At 40.9% G+C, this 18,028-nt stretch overlaps 2 protein-coding genes across 4 annotated transcripts in view; one reads left to right on the top strand and one right to left on the bottom strand.

Moving 5' to 3' along the window:
* Positions 1-5,236, bottom strand: part of LOC124144556 (p53 and DNA damage-regulated protein 1-like) — an 8,453-nt gene extending 3,217 nt beyond the window's left edge. The window contains exons 1-3 of one of the 2 annotated variants that reach the window (XM_048392120.1): positions 5,077-5,236; positions 1,177-1,660; positions 366-466 (exon numbers count right to left, since the gene is read on the bottom strand). In XM_048392120.1, the coding sequence (XP_048248077.1) occupies positions 366-466; positions 1,177-1,310 (235 nt within the window). In that variant the 5' untranslated portion in view covers positions 1,311-1,660; positions 5,077-5,236. The remainder of the gene's footprint in view (positions 1-365; positions 467-1,176; positions 1,661-5,076) is intronic. The other variant, XM_048392119.1, reaches the window with a different exon arrangement.
* Positions 5,148-18,028, top strand: LOC124144555 (zinc finger CCHC domain-containing protein 7-like). 2 transcript variants are annotated; one of them, XM_046514021.2, is made up of 9 exons: positions 5,148-5,205; positions 6,037-6,865; positions 11,526-11,731; positions 12,362-12,535; positions 12,830-12,865; positions 13,812-13,910; positions 15,936-16,035; positions 16,691-17,056; positions 17,838-18,028. In XM_046514021.2, exons 2-9 carry the CDS (start codon positions 6,046-6,048, stop codon positions 17,918-17,920), a joined length of 1,884 nt encoding a protein of 627 aa, XP_046369977.2. In that variant the 5' UTR covers positions 5,148-5,205; positions 6,037-6,045; the 3' UTR covers positions 17,921-18,028. The 2 variants fall into 2 exon arrangements, with proteins under 2 accessions (XP_046369977.2, XP_046369976.2); XM_046514020.2 differs by having other exon boundaries at positions 5,149-5,225.

Genomic DNA, 18,028 nt, shown 5'->3' with positions numbered 1-18,028 from the left:
GTCCGGACTGATGCCGATTTATAGTGCTAGCACACTGAGAAACCATGCTGCAGTTTAACATGAATACCCCACTCAGACACAGTATACTGACTCCGAGCCGACCAGTCCTTGTTTTAGCCCCTTAATGCCGAGTGCCAGACAGGGTAACAACAAGTACCATCTTTTAACGTCTTTTGGTATGAAAATTGAATTGTTCAAGTTCCATTTCCGAGATCAGTGACAAATGTCCAAAAGGCCCTTGTCAATATGCTCATATTATAAATGTATAATTTAAGGGGTCCTTCGTATGCAATACAACACAGCACACAAACTATCAGCATGCTCTGGCTCCTCCTAATTCTAACACTGAAGTTCCATATCCAAACCTTTCTCGAGAAGATTAACAGCTTTCTTGTTTGGCAGTTTGATGAACATATTTCCGAAGCACACCCAGGATTTATCACTCTCCTTGTTCTTCTGTAGGGCTCTGAAAGGGAACAAAATATAGCTGTAGAACTACATGTTAAAACCTGTACGTGCATTGACTTATATCATTCAGTTACTAACTTTAACATGGCAGTTCCCCCACAAGTTGGGTGTGAGTCTCTCAAATACTACTTAATCTGCTAGCTCTGCCAGCTCAAACTCTTTATCATCATTACCAGATTATTAATTACACAGAGACAAGTCTCAGTTCTGCCCGACCCAACAAGTCCAGATAGTGCTATTGTTTCTTTGATGCAATTTGGGGAAGCCTTGTGTTCTCAGGCCTGTTGAGAGCATTTTGATGTTCAGTTGTTTTCCAGACACATTGGATTCAGCAATCAGGGTATTTCCAGAGCCGTTCCCCAAGGTATGTGCGAGCTGTACGTGGGACATTTGTGTCAGTTTAATGTGGCAGTTAACCCAAACTGAAGCAGGTCATCAAAGTTTACCACTTGGTGAAATACAAGAGGACAAATTTGATGCTGACAAACCAAGGCCAAGGGACTTGTCAAGTATTATAGGAGGGGGGCATGAAATGACCAGTACCCAAGCATCATAAACAGGCCCAATCTTGGTTTTAGGCTCACAATCACCAGATTCAGGCACAACTAAGGGATGCTATTCAGTGAGCCACAGTACTTTAGATGACTGTTCCTAGGAGATTTTCATGATAAACAACCTGCAAGGTATTGAAAGAAATGAATTTGGAACCTGATGGCCTCTCGTGTCTTGTTCCTCTTTTTATCCAGATCAATTATTTGTCTCCGATCTGCCAATATGTCCTCAGCAGCTTCTTCCACTAACGCCACCTGGCTCAACAGATCCGAGGTGTCCGGCACTGACATGATGTCTCCAGACAATCACCACAACGTAGCCACCACGCTGGTCGTCCAGACAACACAGGTACTGTCAACCTCCAGACAATCACCACAATGTAGCCACCACGCTGGTCGTCCAGACAACACAGGTACTGTCAACCTCCAGACAATCACCACAATGTAGCCACCACGCTGGTCGTCCAGACAACACAGGTACTGTCAACCTCCAGACAATCACCACGATGTAGCCACCACGCTGGTCGTCCAGACAACACAGGTACTGTCAACCTCCAGACAATCACCACGATGTAGCCACCACGCTGATCGTCCAGACAACACAGGTACTGTCAACCTCCAGACAATCACCACACAGGGAGCTGAAAACAAATTTACAAATAGATGATCTCCATTATCTTAACAAAGAGGTGCCTGAGAACCAAGACTATTTTTTTAGCACTGTGTGCTCAATGCACCTTTCTCATGTTGCATATTTCCTTAGTTATCAAATGAAGGCATCACATACTTCCCGCAGGATTAAATAAACTGTTGTTTCTCATGACCATCCCACATGTCCCAAATTTATATATTTTTAAGCTTCTCTCAGATATCAGTACCAAAACATCTGTAAGGATATCTCTGCTGTAGGTCAAGTCACGGACACATGTAACCAGTCTTTGTGAGAATCCTTCGGACTGAATCACGCAACCTTTGGATTGTTCCCATGTGTGTGCAAATTCACCTAGTCCTGCCTAAAAGGCTATTGAAATAAATGGAAAGGTACAAGTGATGACCGACACCTATGAAGGTTATGGGAAGCCATGGTGTCGTGTGACATCTGTCTAGACACTTGCAAGTGAACTGAAAATGTTCCCAGATGTTCATGAGTACACATGAAGGTCAGGGTACTTAATAATTTGTTGGGTGGTTTTCTGACAAAAATGTGTGGGAGTGAATATTGTAAGGATATCGCAAGATGATAGCAAGGAACAAGGAAGGTATACGCATGGCTACTGTGAATAGCTTTTGGATCATATCTGAGCAGCTGCAGAGTGAAAGTGGCTTGGGTGAAAGTTCAACGGCAGTTTCCTCTAGCCAGTATATGTGACACCAAACCACTTCATCCTGCTTTCTTGATGATCTTGTGTGAAAATCAAAATCAACTGAAAATTTGTAAACAATAACATGAACTAGAATGAGGTTTAACGCACAAAAACAGACTCCCATCTATTTTATACTTTTGTTTAAGTTACTATAAATGTACTAAGTCCAAATTGTTTCCATTGAAACAAAATAATTGTTTCAAATATTTAACATAAGGCACCAGTAAAGCTGAAGAGCAATGCATATGGCAAGTTTTGTTGAAAAACATGGAGCAGTTTTCAAAATATTGCTCAGAATAGGATGGGAACACTGCCAACGGACCGAGCCATTATGTCATCCCTCCTTCTCCCTCCTCCCCACCCCTTCCCTCTCCTCCCCATCCCTTCCCTAAAGGGAGGGGAGACATAACAAGAATACCTTGATGGGTGAATTTATTTACATAACGCGACGCTTCATCTCCCATGCCGTAAAAGGCAGGAGACACCATCAGACCATCTTACCATCCTTGTCATTACAAAAAAATGAAACGATGTCCTAGTGTTCCTCACTAAATATATACCTAATAAAATGCACTCCAGTGCATAACAAACTCACTGAATCAAGAACATAATATCTGTATATTACTTCCCATGTATAACCTTATTAGACCCACACATTCAACTGAAACTGAACATGCTGAAAAACAAAAGTATTTTGAAAATATAAGTGTTTTCATACACTGTAACTTACTATAAACGAGGTGGCTAATTCACTCTGCAAAGGCAGCACCAAAAAAGTATGGAACACAGTCCTGGTCATAAAAGGGTTTAATTTGAAGTTAAATTACTGATAAAAATATCAAAAAACGTTTTTATATATTGAAGATGTGTTATGTACACCATATTTTTTAACTGTTGAATCTGCATGTTTTTTTGTTTTATTCCTGCAAATACCCTCTAAATAGACCCAGTACAGACTGAGTGACTCTCACGTACCAAAAGTGGGTTGGCAGCCTCAAGAAGTGCCTGCCATTAATCAAATATTGAAAACTCTCAACATCACTGGGTTTATTCAATAAATATTGCATGTATGTAGAGATGATACATCACAGACCCGATGACCTCAGTAATCCTGCATGTGTAGGTGAGGTGAAATGGGGTTTAACTTAGGTGTGTGTGTGTGTGTGTCTGTCTGGGTGTGTATCTGGGTGTGTGTCTGCTTGTACTGGTCCAGACAGATGCCGATTTTATAGTGCTAGCCAAATGAGATACCAGACCGCAGTTTAACATGAATACCCCACTCAGGCTTAGTATCTTGACTAAAAGCCAACCAATCCTTGTTTTAGCCCCTTATTGTCAAGCACCAGGCAGGGCAACAACAAGTACCATCTTTTAACGTCCATTGGTATGACACAGCCAGGAATTAAACCCGGACCTTAAGCTCTCCGGGCAACCGCTTTACCACTGGACCACAGAGGCGGTTCCCGCATGTACAGAATACACAAGCTGCAGAAGTTTCTAAATTGTGGTTTGTTGGTACTCCTGACCCATTAAGCAGATCAACTTTACGATAATTGTTGAGCGTCCAAGTTTGGAAACATCCTTTTTGAGGGACCCAACTTGATCTTTAAGTTGTTCTATTTTGTTCACAAGATCAGTTCGTGACATACATGAATGGGGTTGTTTCCACTGAATACAGTTTTCTGGGGTACTGTTTGGTAAAGCATCCTGGCAATGTGCCCTTTTCCTCGTAGTTCCTCTGTACACGTTGCATGGCGGACACACATCCCCATTTAGTGCGACGAAACTACTCCTGGGACTGCGGATAGTCGTTGAATGCTTTTTGTAACCAAAACATGCTCCATAATAGTGTTCCCTGTAGGCACTGGATGTTGACTTTGAACTCGTCACAACTGGTTTTAGGTCCACAAATGTCTCCTCCCAGTTGCCAACACACACAGGATAATTGTCCAACTTGTTGGTGATCTTACTTAGATCGTCAACTCTATGAATTGTGTTTGGCACACCAAGACAGAAACATTGCCATATGGGATTAGTTTCTGATGCACACATATGCATGCAGTCTACTTTTATGAAAATCAACTACCAAGTGCCCACTCCTGGACATCCTGCTATATATATATTCCCAATGTTTTGCAAATGTCTCTTGGCAACAAACTTTAAATACCTTAAGCAAAACTGAAATACCAAATTTGCCTAAAGATAATGGCCCAGTGGCTAAAAATATTACACAGATGTTTTGACAGTTTAGGCCGTTCTAAGGTTTGAAATTCAAGAAACATCATCATAACACCGCATCAACAGTATGCCCAGCCACTGGACCATGTAACTAATAATAATGACACAACTCGTAGACGAGGCCTCCTCTCGGAGTTTTTTTGTTATTACTATTCGTTTAGTTACATGGTCCTATGGTCAAGAAAAACGATTTGAATTTTAGCGGCACTATAAAACCATGTAAATTGTAATCGAGGGGGAAGGGGGGGGGGGGGGGGGGTGTATTGTTTTGCCCCTTAGATCTGTGTACGTCTTTGGCTTAGATGAGCGAAAACCGATGACACCAAGGTGTACACGTCCTATGATAGAGGCAACCGATTCAAAATTCTAAGATGGACATTTATGTGCAAACCTTACATCGCAAAAACATAATAATCATATTGAAGAGACAGTGTTACAAAACCATATTTCTATACCAGCAGTTTAGCACACCTCGTAATTTTGATGGGAACCTGCACCGGAAGGTAACGTTTTAGTTGTGAGTGCTCTCCCTTCGATATTTCAACAACACGTGAAAAGATTGACGACTAGCACAGGACCCATCGGTACAAGGTTTCTGCGATTAGTAAGCAAGCAATCAGAGGCGTAGAACAAATCATACTACTGTTCTCTTTTTAAGAATAGCGAAATAATGATCGTAAGCGAAATGCGACCAGAAGTAGCTGAATATGGACATATGTGACAAGCTGAGGCTATGAGTTTATGGACAATCCAATGTTAGAATGTAATTTCTAAAACGAAAACGGATCGATGGCGATGGAATCGTTCTGGGCACATACGTACACAAACATAAAGCCTATTTAATCATACAGCCTAAACCTATTTATTAGTTTTGTATTATGTTCTCCTTGTATTAATGTCACAAATTCAAGATTCTTTACTTCTGACAGTAGATCTGATAATGCTTCTTGTTGTTTTCCAAGCCTACACTCAGAGCTGGATCTATATAAGCCACTGACTAATTCAGGCACATGTTTCCTGCAACGTATGAAACTAGGTTTAAGAACAAATCAAATAGACAAACCTCACAGGTTTCGGGTAGTATTGTTCCAGCAGACTATTAAATATTGTGGCCTTGTCTAACCCTGATGCCAGAGAAAAGTTCAGACGAGTGTTCTTCTTCTTAAGTGTACTTAATGTAAAACACTAATTATATAAATATTGATGGGCTATTGATAATATACTATTACTCATACCTCTATGTCATGTATCATGGTGTCATGGATCATGGTGTCATGGCGTCATGGGTCATGGTGTCATGGGTCATGGTGTCATGGGTCATGGATCACGGTGTCATGTATCATAGTGTCATGGATCATAATGATATCAATATTTGAGGTAATATTCAATCACCATTTTTCTTTGATTTTATTTAGAATACAAAGATGCAGTGTCAAGCCTTTGAACTTCAGGATGAACAGGATGAGGCAGATGAAGAGGATCTAGATGAATTTGAAATTGAATGTATGCTGTACAGTCAGTTGCATTATGAACAAGCCACCGACTCACACATCATTGAAGATGATAATACCCAGTTTTTGATGGATGTAGAAGATGTCACTTCAAATGGGTTAGATGTAAATATTGAAACAGTTCATAAGAATGACAAGCCAACAAAAACTGCTTCCTCCACACCTATGTCTTACCCCCTTGGTTTGCCTACAAGTGCTATTCAACACATGATCTACAGAAACAAGGATGAGGGGTCAAGCTGTACCTGTTTAGTTGATAAAAGTAAATCAAGGAAAAGAAAATTGAAAACTGTCTCCCCAAATCATGCCTCAGAGGACACTGTAAGCATTTCAGCTTGTAACCATGGGAAGTCGGCTAAAAGGGAGAAAACAGAACGGAATAGTGTTGCCATTGAGAAGACTATTGTAATCAGTAGTGACAGTTCAAGTGGTCGTCATGGTAGCAGGACTAGAGCATTTGGAAAATCTTCTCGAGATGCAATTACTGTAGATTCTGAAAGTAGTGTCGATGACACGCAGACAAGGCCGTATTATGGAGAAACAGTTGTCATTGAAACGGATAGTGTTCTTGAACCAAATTCAAGTGTTATCAGTCTGAGTTCATCCGAGAGTGACAGCTGGGATGACATGGCTTCCAGTGACACCAACTCCAGCACTGATGTACCGAACATACAGGTCAACTTCAGACAAGATGGCCTCCCTCAGAGGTTGAAGGATGGTAATAAGTTACAAGGTCAGTGAGTGGGTGGGTGTATGTTTTACGCCACAGTCAGCAGTATTACACCTATATTATGGCAGTCTGTCAATGACTGAGTCAATGGCTGACTGTTATGACATGGGAACTACACTGTTATGACATTGGGAACTATACTGTGTAGTTCCCCATGTCATAACAGTGTAGTTCCCCATGTCATAACAGCGTAATTCCCCATGTCATAACAGTGTAGTTCCCCATGTCATAACAGTGTAGTTCCTCATGTCATAACAGTGTAGTTCCTTATGTCATAACAGCGTAGTTCCCCATGTCATAACAGTGTAGTTCCCCATGTCATGATAGTGTAGTTCCCCATGTCATAACAGTGTAGTTCCCAATGTCATAAGAGTGTAGTTCCCCATGTCATAACAGTGTAGTTCCCCATGTCATAAGTTGCGTCCCTTGGGCACGCCAGAAACCTATGATTGTGGGTTCGATTCCCGGTTCGCCCCAATTATGTTTCTAAGTTTGTCAGCACCATACCCGTGCATGTGGGTTTCATCGAAGTGATAAACGTCTGAGACCTGCATCACTTCGGGCTTTCCTCCCACATTAAGCTGACACGCCGCGATATAACTGGATTACTGTTAAAAGCGGCGTTAAACCAAACTCACTAACTCACTCCCCATGTCATAATAGTGTAGTTCCCCATGTCATGATACTGTAGTTCCCCATGTCATAACAGTGTAGTTCCCCATGTCATAACAGTGTAGTTCCCCATGTCATAACAGTGTAGTTCCCCATGTCATTACAGCGTAGTTCCCCATGTCATAACAGTGTAGTTCCCCATGTCATAACAGTGTAGTTCCCCATGTCATAACAGCGTAGTTCCCCATGTCATAACAGCTTAGTTCCCCATGTCATAACAGTGAAGTTCCCCATGTCATAACAGCGTAGTTCCCCATGTCATAACAGCGTAGTTCCCCATGTCATAACAGTGTAGTTAGTTCCCCATGTCATAACAGTGTAGTTCCCCATGTCATAACAGCGTAGTTCCCCATGTCATAACTGTCAGAGCAGTTCCCTGTGTCATAACAGCGTTGTTCCCCATGTCATAACAGTGTAGTTCCTCATGTCATAACTGTCAGAGCAGTTCCCCATGTCATAACATTGTAGTTCCTCATGTCAGAACAGTGTAGTTCCTCATGTCATAACAGCGTAGTTCCCCATGTCATAACAGTGTAGTTCCCCATGTCATAACTGTCAGAGCAGTTCCTCATGTCAAAACAGCCTAACTCCCCATGTCATAACAGCGTAGTTCCCCATGTGATAACAGTGTAGTTCCCCATGTCATAACTGTCACAGCAGTTCCCCATGTCATAACAGTGTAGTTCCTCATGTCATAACAGTGTAGTTCCTCATGTCATAACAGCATAGTTCCCCATGTCATAACAGCGTAGTTCCCCATGTCATAACAGCGTAGTTCCCAAAGTCATAACAGTGTAGTTCTTCATGTCATAACAGTGTAGTTCCCCATGTCATAACAGTGTAGTTCCCCATGTCATGACAGTGTAGTTCCCCATGTCATAACAGTGTAGTTCCCCATGTCATGATAGTGTAGTTCCCCATGTCATAACAGTGTAGTTCCCCATGTCATAACAGTGTAGTTCCCCATGTCATAACAGTGTAGTTCCCCATGTCATAACAGTGAAGTTCCCCATGTCATAACAGTGTAGTTCCCCATGTCATAACAGTGTAGTTCCTTATGTCATAACAGCGTAGTTCCCCATGTCATAACAGTGTAGTTCCCCATGTCATAACAGTGTAGTTCCCCATGTCATAACAGCGTAGTTCCCCATGTCATAACAGTGTAGTTACCAATGTCATAACAGCGTAGTTCCCTAACTCTGTTATGACATTGGGAACTAATAGTGTAGTTCCCCATGTCATAATAGTGTAGTTCCCCATGTCATAACAGTGTAGTTCCCCATGTCATAACAGCGTAGTTCCCCATGTCATAACAGTGTAGTTACCAATGTCATAACAGCGTAGTTCCCTAACTCTGTTATGACATCGGGAGCTAATAGTGTAGTTCCCCATGTCATAATAGTGTAGTTCCCCATGCCATGATAGTGTAGTTCCCCATGTCATAACAGTGTAGTTCCCCATGTCATAACAGTGTAGTTAGTTCCCCATGCCATGATAGTGTAGTTCCTCATGTCATAACAGTGTAGTTACCAATGTCATAACAGCGTAGTTCCCTAACTCTGTTATGACATCGGGAACTAATAGTGTAGTTCCCCATGTCATAATAGTGTAGTTCCCCATGCCATGATAGTGTAGTTCCTCATGTCATAACAGTGTAGTTAGTTCCCCATGTCATAACAGTGTAGTTCCCCATCTCATAACAGTGTAGTTCCCCATGTCATAACAGTGTAGTTCCCCATGTCATAACAGTGTAGTTCCCCATGTCATAATAGTGTAGTTCCCCATGTCATAACAGTGTAGTTCCCCATGTCATAACAGCGTAGTTCCCCATGTCATAACAGTGTAGTTCCCCATGTCATAACAGTGTAGTTACCAATGTCATAACAGCGTAGTTCCCTAACTCTGTTATGACATCGGGAACTAATAGTGTAGTTCCCCATGTCATAATAGTGTAGTTCCCCATGCCATGATAGTATAGTTCCCCATGTCATAACAGTGTAGTTAGTTCCCCATGCCATGATAGTGTAGTTCCCCATGTCATAACAGTGTAGTTAGTTCCCCATGCCATGATAGTGTAGTTCCTCATGTCATAACAGTGTAGATACCAATGTCATAACAGCTTAGTTCCCTAACTCTGTTATGACATCGGGAACTAATAGTGTAGTTCCCCATGTCATAACAGTGTAGTTCCTCATGTCATAACAGTGTAGTTCCCCATGTCATAACAGTGTAGTTCCCCATGTCATAACAGTGTAGTTAGTTCCCCATGCCATGATAGTGTAGTTCCTCATGTCATAACAGTGTAGTTACCAATGTCATAACAGCGTAGTTCCCTAACTCTGTTATGACATCGGGAACTAATAGTGTAGTTCCCCATGCCATGATAGTGTAGTTCCTCATGTCATAACAGTGTAGTTAGTTCCTCATGTCATAACAGTGTAGTTAGTTCCCCATGTCATAACAGTGTAGTTCCCCATGTCATAACAGTGTAGTTCCCCATGTCATAACAGTGTAGTTCCCCATGTCATAACAGTGTAGTTCCCCATGTCATAACAGTGTAGTTCCTTATGTCATAACAGTGTAGTTCCCCATGTCATAATAGTGTAGTTCCCCATGTCATAACAGTGTAGTTCCCCATGTCATAACAGCGTAGTTCCCCATGTCATAACAGTGTAGTTCCCCATGTCATAACAGTGTAGTTACCAATGTCATAACAGCGTAGTTCCCTAACTCTGTTATGACATCGGGAACTAATAGTGTAGTTCCCCATGTCATAATAGTGTAGTTCCCCATGCCATGATAGTATAGTTCCCCATGTCATAACAGTGTAGTTAGTTCCCCATGCCATGATAGTGTAGTTCCCCATGTCATAACAGTGTAGTTAGTTCCCCATGCCATGATAGTGTAGTTCCTCATGTCATAACAGTGTAGTTCCCCATGTCATAACAGTGTAGTTCCCCATGTCATAATAGTGTAGTTCCCCATGTCATAACAGTGTAGTTCCCCATGTCATAACAGCGTAGTTCCCCATGTCATAACAGTGTAGTTCCCCATGTCATAACAGTGTAGTTCCCCATGTCATAACAGTGTAGTTCCCCATGTCATAACAGTGTAGTTCCCCATGTCATAACAGTGTAGTTCCCCATGTCATAACAGTGTAGTTCCCCATGTCATAACAGTGTAGTTCCCCATGTCATAACAGTGTAGTTCCCCATGTCATAACAGTGTAGTTCCCCATGTCAAAACAGTGTAGTTCCCCATGTCAAAACAGTGTAGTTCCCAATGTCATAACAGCGTAGTTCCCCATGCCATGATAGTGTAGTTCCTCATGTCATAACAGTGTAGTTCCCCATGCCATAACAGTGTAGTTCCCCATGTCATAACAGTGTAGTTCCCCATGTCATAACAGTGTAGTTCCCCATGTCATAACAGTGTAGTTCCCCATGTCATAACAGCGTAGTTCCCCATGTCATAACAGTGTAGTTCCCCATGTCATAACAGTGTAGTTCCCCATGTCAAAACAGTGTAGTTCCCCATGTCAAAACAGTGTAGTTCCCCATGTCATAACAGCGTAGTTCCCCATGCCATGATAGTGTAGTTCCTCATGTCATAACAGTGTAGTTCCCCATGTCATAACAGTGTAGTTCCCCATGTCATAACAGTGTAGTTCCCCATGTCATAACAGTGTAGTTCCCCATGTCATAACAGCGTAGTTCCCCATGTCATAACTGTCAGAGCAGTTCCTCATGTCATAACAGCGTAGTTCCCCATGTCATAACAGTGTAGCTCCTCATGTCATAACTGTCAGAGCAGTTCCCCATGTCATAACAGCGTAGTTCCCCATGTCATAACAGCGTAGTTCCCCAACTCTGTTATGACATCGGGAACTACTCTGTTATGACATCGGGAACTATTCTGACTGTAATTAACAAGATTTAATAAAGATTTGATACAAGATGCATGGATTTGATGAATGCAACTATTATTTCAGGAGACAGACAACATGATCCAGACAACTGGAAAATCAACCAGCAAGATCGCCTGGGTCATGTTGTTGGCATCTCAGGAGGTCGAGGTTCATCACGTGGAAGATTCGGTGGTGCAGGGCTTGGGGGAAGATACTACCGGCCATCTGCGGTTAGATGTGTGAACTGTAATGAAGTTGGCCATCTATCCAAAGACTGTCCAAGACCAAAGGTGGGATAATGTTTTTACGTGTCTAAAACAACAAGTGACAATGTCATATGCAATTTCTCATGTCTTAAAAACTAATGGATGATGTTGTAGGCAGAATTTATAAATGTTATTTGTTTGTGGTAATGTTATCCAAGAAGTAAATCATACTTTTTATCTTATACTAACTAAATCTAATCCCCCTGGAATCATTTGAATGGAAGTTACCATTGTAACATCGATTATTGATCCAGCTACAAACTTTGTCTGCACTGAAACTCAAAACATAGCTGAAAATTCTCACATGAAAGATCCCAGCTATGCTGTCTCCAATAATTTCTCACAGCCAACTTTCAACATGGCCACTATAGCTGCCATATTGAAAATGTCACTTTTGCCCCAATTCAACCATTTCCACATTTATCATTATGAAATGTTATGTACACCAAGAATGCAGTATGAGGAACATCAGAATATATTATTATCATGATCATGATTATATGCTTTTTTGTTTGCTTTTTAATTTTGGAACCAGCTGCATCCTTTGACCTTCACATAGCCATTTTTATCTAGTGTTTCTTCATTAAAAGACCATTTGCACCAATCCATTTTACTCTCTTTCATAAAACATCTAAAATATCCACTTTATTTCAGAAATCCCAGATCTGTATATTTTGTGGTTACACAGGACACTTCTACCGCAACTGCCCTCAGTCCCTGTGTTACAACTGTAACCAGCCAGGTCACACGGCCCGGTTGTGTGAGGCTCCAAGACACAAGCTGCACTGGAAGTGTTTCCGCTGTGACATGTTAGGCCACTCTCACGAGGTACCACACTCAACTCCGACAAACACAACACATGCTATACATTATTGAAAGTTTTGGATCTATCTCCACCTTAGTTAGGTAATGTATCACTTCATGGCAAGCATTAACATGATCAAGCTGATACTGTGACATTGCCCATGTATTTTGATCAGGATGCATATATCATTCTTTCAGATGGCTGTCATGGCAAGCATGCATGTATTCAATTGATTGGTAGCTTGAACTTAAATGCTCACTGCTGTATCCGTTATGATTGTCTGTTATTGGTACTGATGATGAACTTTATTGTTGTAGAATTGCCCTGACCACTGGAGGCAGTTTCACCTGACGGTAATTATGATCACAATAATCTAGCCACGTTATGTCATCAGTCAGGATGAAAACCCAAAAATAAATTCATGCACCTGAGTTGGAGGCATGGTTCTCGCAACAGTCCAAGATGCTGCAATTTGCTATACAGAGTTGCTCCCCTCAATTGTGCCAGGATCCAGTGGTTGTTCACAGTCCATATTCTCCCTGATAATAATCTTCAGTTTGTCAGCATCATACCTCTAGGTATTGCTTTGATTACTGTGTCTTCCCATCCATTCATCGTTATACGGCTATTCAATATGTATCAGGGCTACTGATTGACTCATTGGAAAAGTGTGCCAATGTGCTCTGAAGGATTCTACATCTCCAACAGGTTACAAATCATAAACTGTTTTGAAAACCTATTTACTTATCTCTTCCATTGTCATTTACCTCCTGCACTCATGAAGATCTGGGGTAGAATAGGTCTTCAGCAACCCATGCTTGCTGTAAGAGGCGATTATGCTTGTTGTAAGAGGCAACTAACGGGATCGGAAGGTCGGGCTCGCTGACTTGGTTTATGAATGTCATCGTATCTCAATTGCATGGATCGATGCTCATGATGTCAATCACTGGGTTGTCTGGTCCAGACTCAATTATTTACCGTCCACCATCATATAACTGGAATATTGCTGAGTGCTGTGTTAAACAACAAACAAACCAAATATGTATCATTTATTTCATCAAACATGAACTTTGAAAAAGGAATCCAGATAGAAAACAAAAGCTAGTCTAAGATTTGAAAACTAGAGTAACTTATAGTTTTTGTCCTTTTTTTTCATGCTTGTGAATAAGAAGCATGAGTAGTGAAATTGTGAAAGTCACTCTGGAAATCATGGCAATAAAGATGAACATCTGATGTGGTGCTGTATCCAGGCTCCTGGCTTCAGAGTAACCTGTCATTGTGGTCACTGTTGTATTGCAGACAACGGTGAAGCAGCCGTGTCCAGTGAGGGGTCAGTCTGACCACACCAACAAGAGAAGGTTCTGCTACAACTGCGGGAGCAACAAACACTATGGCTTTGTAAGTTGTGTTACCTCTTCAACACATTAGTCTGACACCTGAATGTGGTGTATAGCCAAGGCAGTCATTCCATTACTGGTACCTACTGCTATCTTATCCTTGGATTGTTACCATTGTGAGTGAGCAAGTCAGATTTTCTGCAATGTCAAGATGAAGGGCACCAGAAATGTGATTCACATATTCCACACATGAGGGGAATCGAGTCACTGGTGTAGGTGGCATAGTTTAACCAGACTCAAAGTGGGTAAACCATAAGTTTCCCCAGCTGTTCCAGTAGATACAAAGGTGTCTATACCAACTAAACTTACAGGCACACGTAACCATGGTAACAGTGATCATGTTTATATTTATCATATTTATATACTTATCCCTCCACAACGGCATGCAATATTCCTCCCTGCTTTGATCATATTGTAGTGCAGAACACTGTGAAAACAACTATCACCAGAACACACCCTGCGACCACCTCGCTCCCAGCATGCTCCTGTACTACTCATCACTTTTTCCTTCACCACACACTTTTCTTTCCCCACCATTATTATCATAAGTCACGGCACATGAAAACTCTGTTTTGGTTTCCGTTTCTCATGTTTTTATACTTCCCTTGTTTTAACGAGAACCCCTGCATTTCGGTTAATGTTTGGGAATCAGAGTATTCCCCTTATTTATATACTTACCCTGACACAACAAGTCATGACTGCCTGCTCATCCACCCCCTCAATGCTTGGATCCACTTGTCACCTGTCTATGAGCGATCGTGGGAAAAAGTGATGAGTAGTACAGAAGCATGCTGGGAGCGAGGTGGTCGGAGTGTTGTCCGGTAATAATTGTTTTCACAGTGATCTTCACTGTTATAAGATCGAAGCAAGAAGGAATATTGCATACTGTTGTCATGATAGGTATGTAAATAGGGGAACACTCTGATTCCCTCTGTTGTGATTTGTTGGATGCACATAGCACTGAACTCCCCCCCCTATTTTCCCTGGCATATAACGCGGGTGCATGTAGTCGATACCTCGTCTGTCTGTCAATCCATCTGTAATCATTCCGTTTCCGGGGCACAACCGAGAAGTGGTGCCTTTAGCTATTTACAGATTTTTGCCATTTTTATTTTTCTCAATTTCCATGAAAACAATTTGGACTTACAAAGAAGACACAATTTATGGATAACAACTTCTTTAATACTGTAAAGGCTATGTTTCGGTATAGATCTCATTCAGTCCTGCTTGACAAGGGTATAAGGATCTATACTGAAAGGGCTGAAGTGGTGCCTTTTGCTATTTGGGAATTTTTCAAAATTTGATCGAAACAAGTTAGACTTAGCTGAAACGGAGGTAGGAGCACAGCATTGTTCAGTATTTTTCATCCTAATTTGGTACATGATTGTATTAATCAAGGGCTGAAGTGGTGCCTTTTGTTATTTAGGAATTTAGAAAAAAAATCAGTTTCCAAGACAACAAGTTTGATGTTGAGTCTGTTCATAGTGGTGTGTTTGTCCGGACCATATCTCTGAAACTAATAGGTATTCTTTCATGACAGTTTGCACGCACACAGACCTGGTTGTCAAATGGTGCCTTTTGCTACTTAGGGGTGTGAAGAATTTATATTTTTTCCGTTTCCATGGCAAGCATTTTGACTTCGGCTGTGTTCATAGTGGTGTGTTTCTGAGGATCATATCTCTAAAAATAATAGGTACTCTTGCTTGAAACACACACAAAGACCAGGTTGTCATCTGGTGCCTTTTGCTATTTAGGGATTTTTACAATCAGTATTTTTTCTGTGTCCATTGTGACAAGTTTGCTTTCGACTCTGTTCATAGTACCCGACGTAGTAATACAAAGTTTTGAATCCCAATTCCATGGTATTGTTTTGATAGCTCAATAACTACTCTTGTATACAGACAGACAGATTAGATGGAAATTCTCTCATCAAGTTGGACTTAAAGTAACAGTAGATGATCTGTTCTTTCGAATTTGTGCTGACTGGGGAATTTGTCATCTTCTGTAGACTTGTTTGTTTTTGCAGGAATGCGGACGGAGTAGGATTGATAGTCACTCAATGGCCACCTACCCTTTAGTTGCCCGGTATGACAAGAGGAAAGTCTTGAAGCCATTAATGTTTGGAGGTAGGTTTTATTGAACATAAAAAATCTGAAAGGTGTGACATGAGCAAGACCAAAGTATTTTGCCAAGAGACAAGAAGAAGATAGAAATAGCATTTCTCACATGTTTTTAGGTTAATTTTCCCCAAAAAACACTTTTGAGACAAAATTTTGAAAAAAATATCCTTAAATTATGATTACGAAAAGCATATCACGAACAGAATTTCTGTTTTAGCTGTTGACATTAGGGTTTGCTTGTTTGTAAAACTCAAAAATGAAGGAGCATATTCTAATACTGTGCTGATATATGAAAAAATTGAATGTATCTAAAATGTAAAAGGTAAGTGTAATTACCTAATTATTATGAGCGGAAGGCATCAAATGGCCATGTCTTTTTGTACGATGTCCGCCCTGTAGGGATTCCAGGTTAGAATAGGTCCTCAGCATCTTATGCAGGTCGTATTACTCAACTTAATGGGTTGGGTGATCAGATTCAGTGACTTGGTTGATGTCAGGTCCACCTGCCCAGACACAGAGATCGTTGCTCATATCAATCACTGAATTATCTGGACCAGAGTTTATTATTTGCTGGGTGCCATCATTCAGCTGTGATATTGCTGAGATCGATATTGAACAACAAATGTTATGTCCCTGTCTCATCATGTATTTGTTTCAACAGACCCAGATGATGTTCATTCCCCATCTGCAGCAGCAAAACAAACAAAACTGGAAAATAAACGACGAAAGAAACTTGAACAGAAAAAATCAAAATCAATGAATTCGTCTGAATATCACTGTGTGAACCTGAAGACGACTGAGTCAGCCAAATTAAACAGTGTACATACATTCATATCAAGGAAGGTGTCTGCCCATGTACCTGTGGAGTGGAGAACTGCCAAGTCAGCAAAGAAAAACAAGAACAGTTTGAAAAGTAGGACATTGAGGAAGTCTGAAGGCAGCTATACCACCTTCTCCGACACTGGTAAACCTTTCAAGATGGGCAAGAAGAAGCGAAAGAAGGCTGACAACTGGAGAAATAAACAAAGTAAGTTGTAGCCTTGTCTCATTGGACATAAAATTTGAGACACAAGCTTGCATAATAATTTTTATACCCCTGACCTGAAAGAGCAGGGGTATATAGTTATACCAAGGAATTCTGTCCGTCTGTCAGTCCGTCCGTCCCTTCGAGGACACATTTTGTGTGTGACCCATTGTGTGTGACCTACATTAAAACTACTGTGTAGGGTTTTTTCTAACTTGGTGAACACTTTTTATGTCAATGGGAGAGGTGCAGTGCAAAGTGTGATTTCAATATTTGGATTTTCAGTAGAAATAAAGCTACATGTATTTTGCATTTTTCTACTTAGAATCTCTTTCCTTAAAAATTTGTGCAACCTATTACTTAAAAACTACTGCCTGGATTCTTTTCAAATTTGGGAACAGTTTCCATACAAATAGAAGGGGTGCAGCGCAAAGTTTGATTGTGATATGTTGATTTTCTGAGAAAATTCAAATTTTTACATGTTTTGAACGTAGAATGTTTGTTGTAGTTCAACATTTGTGCGACATATCAGTGAGAACTACTTCATGGATAATCTAAGACCCTAAGACAAAAAGGTCTAAATGATGAGAAACAACATTCCTGTATTTATTCAAACTAGGGACGTAGCAGAGAAAGAAAGCAGCGTCGTGAAAAACATATGAACATCAAACTGTGTCGTTCATACACTTATGAACTTCAGTTTAGCAGTCATGTAACCAACCTCTCGTCCAATGGGAAAGCTGTATATCGTGTAAACTAATTTGTTCTTGATCTTCCTCCACAGCACCTGGGTCATCAAGCAGGATCACTCCAAACAGGAATGGGTTCAAACTGTCAAAATCTGTCAGAGCAAGGATGAGGAAGTGAAACAGATGAAAATCTAAATGATTCATTGTCCATGTCTTTCAACTTTATCATCTGATGAGTCAGTTGTTATGATTATGTACGCTAATTTAATTGTACAGTATGAAGATT

The sequence above is a fragment of the Haliotis rufescens genome, unplaced genomic scaffold (genome assembly GCF_023055435.1).
Source record: "Haliotis rufescens isolate VD_foot unplaced genomic scaffold, xgHalRufe1.0.p SCAF_11, whole genome shotgun sequence".
Taxonomy (NCBI): Eukaryota; Metazoa; Mollusca; class Gastropoda; order Lepetellida; family Haliotidae; genus Haliotis; species Haliotis rufescens.
Note: the sequence above shows the minus strand (reverse complement) of the source record. Positions and strands in the feature narration are given on the sequence as shown.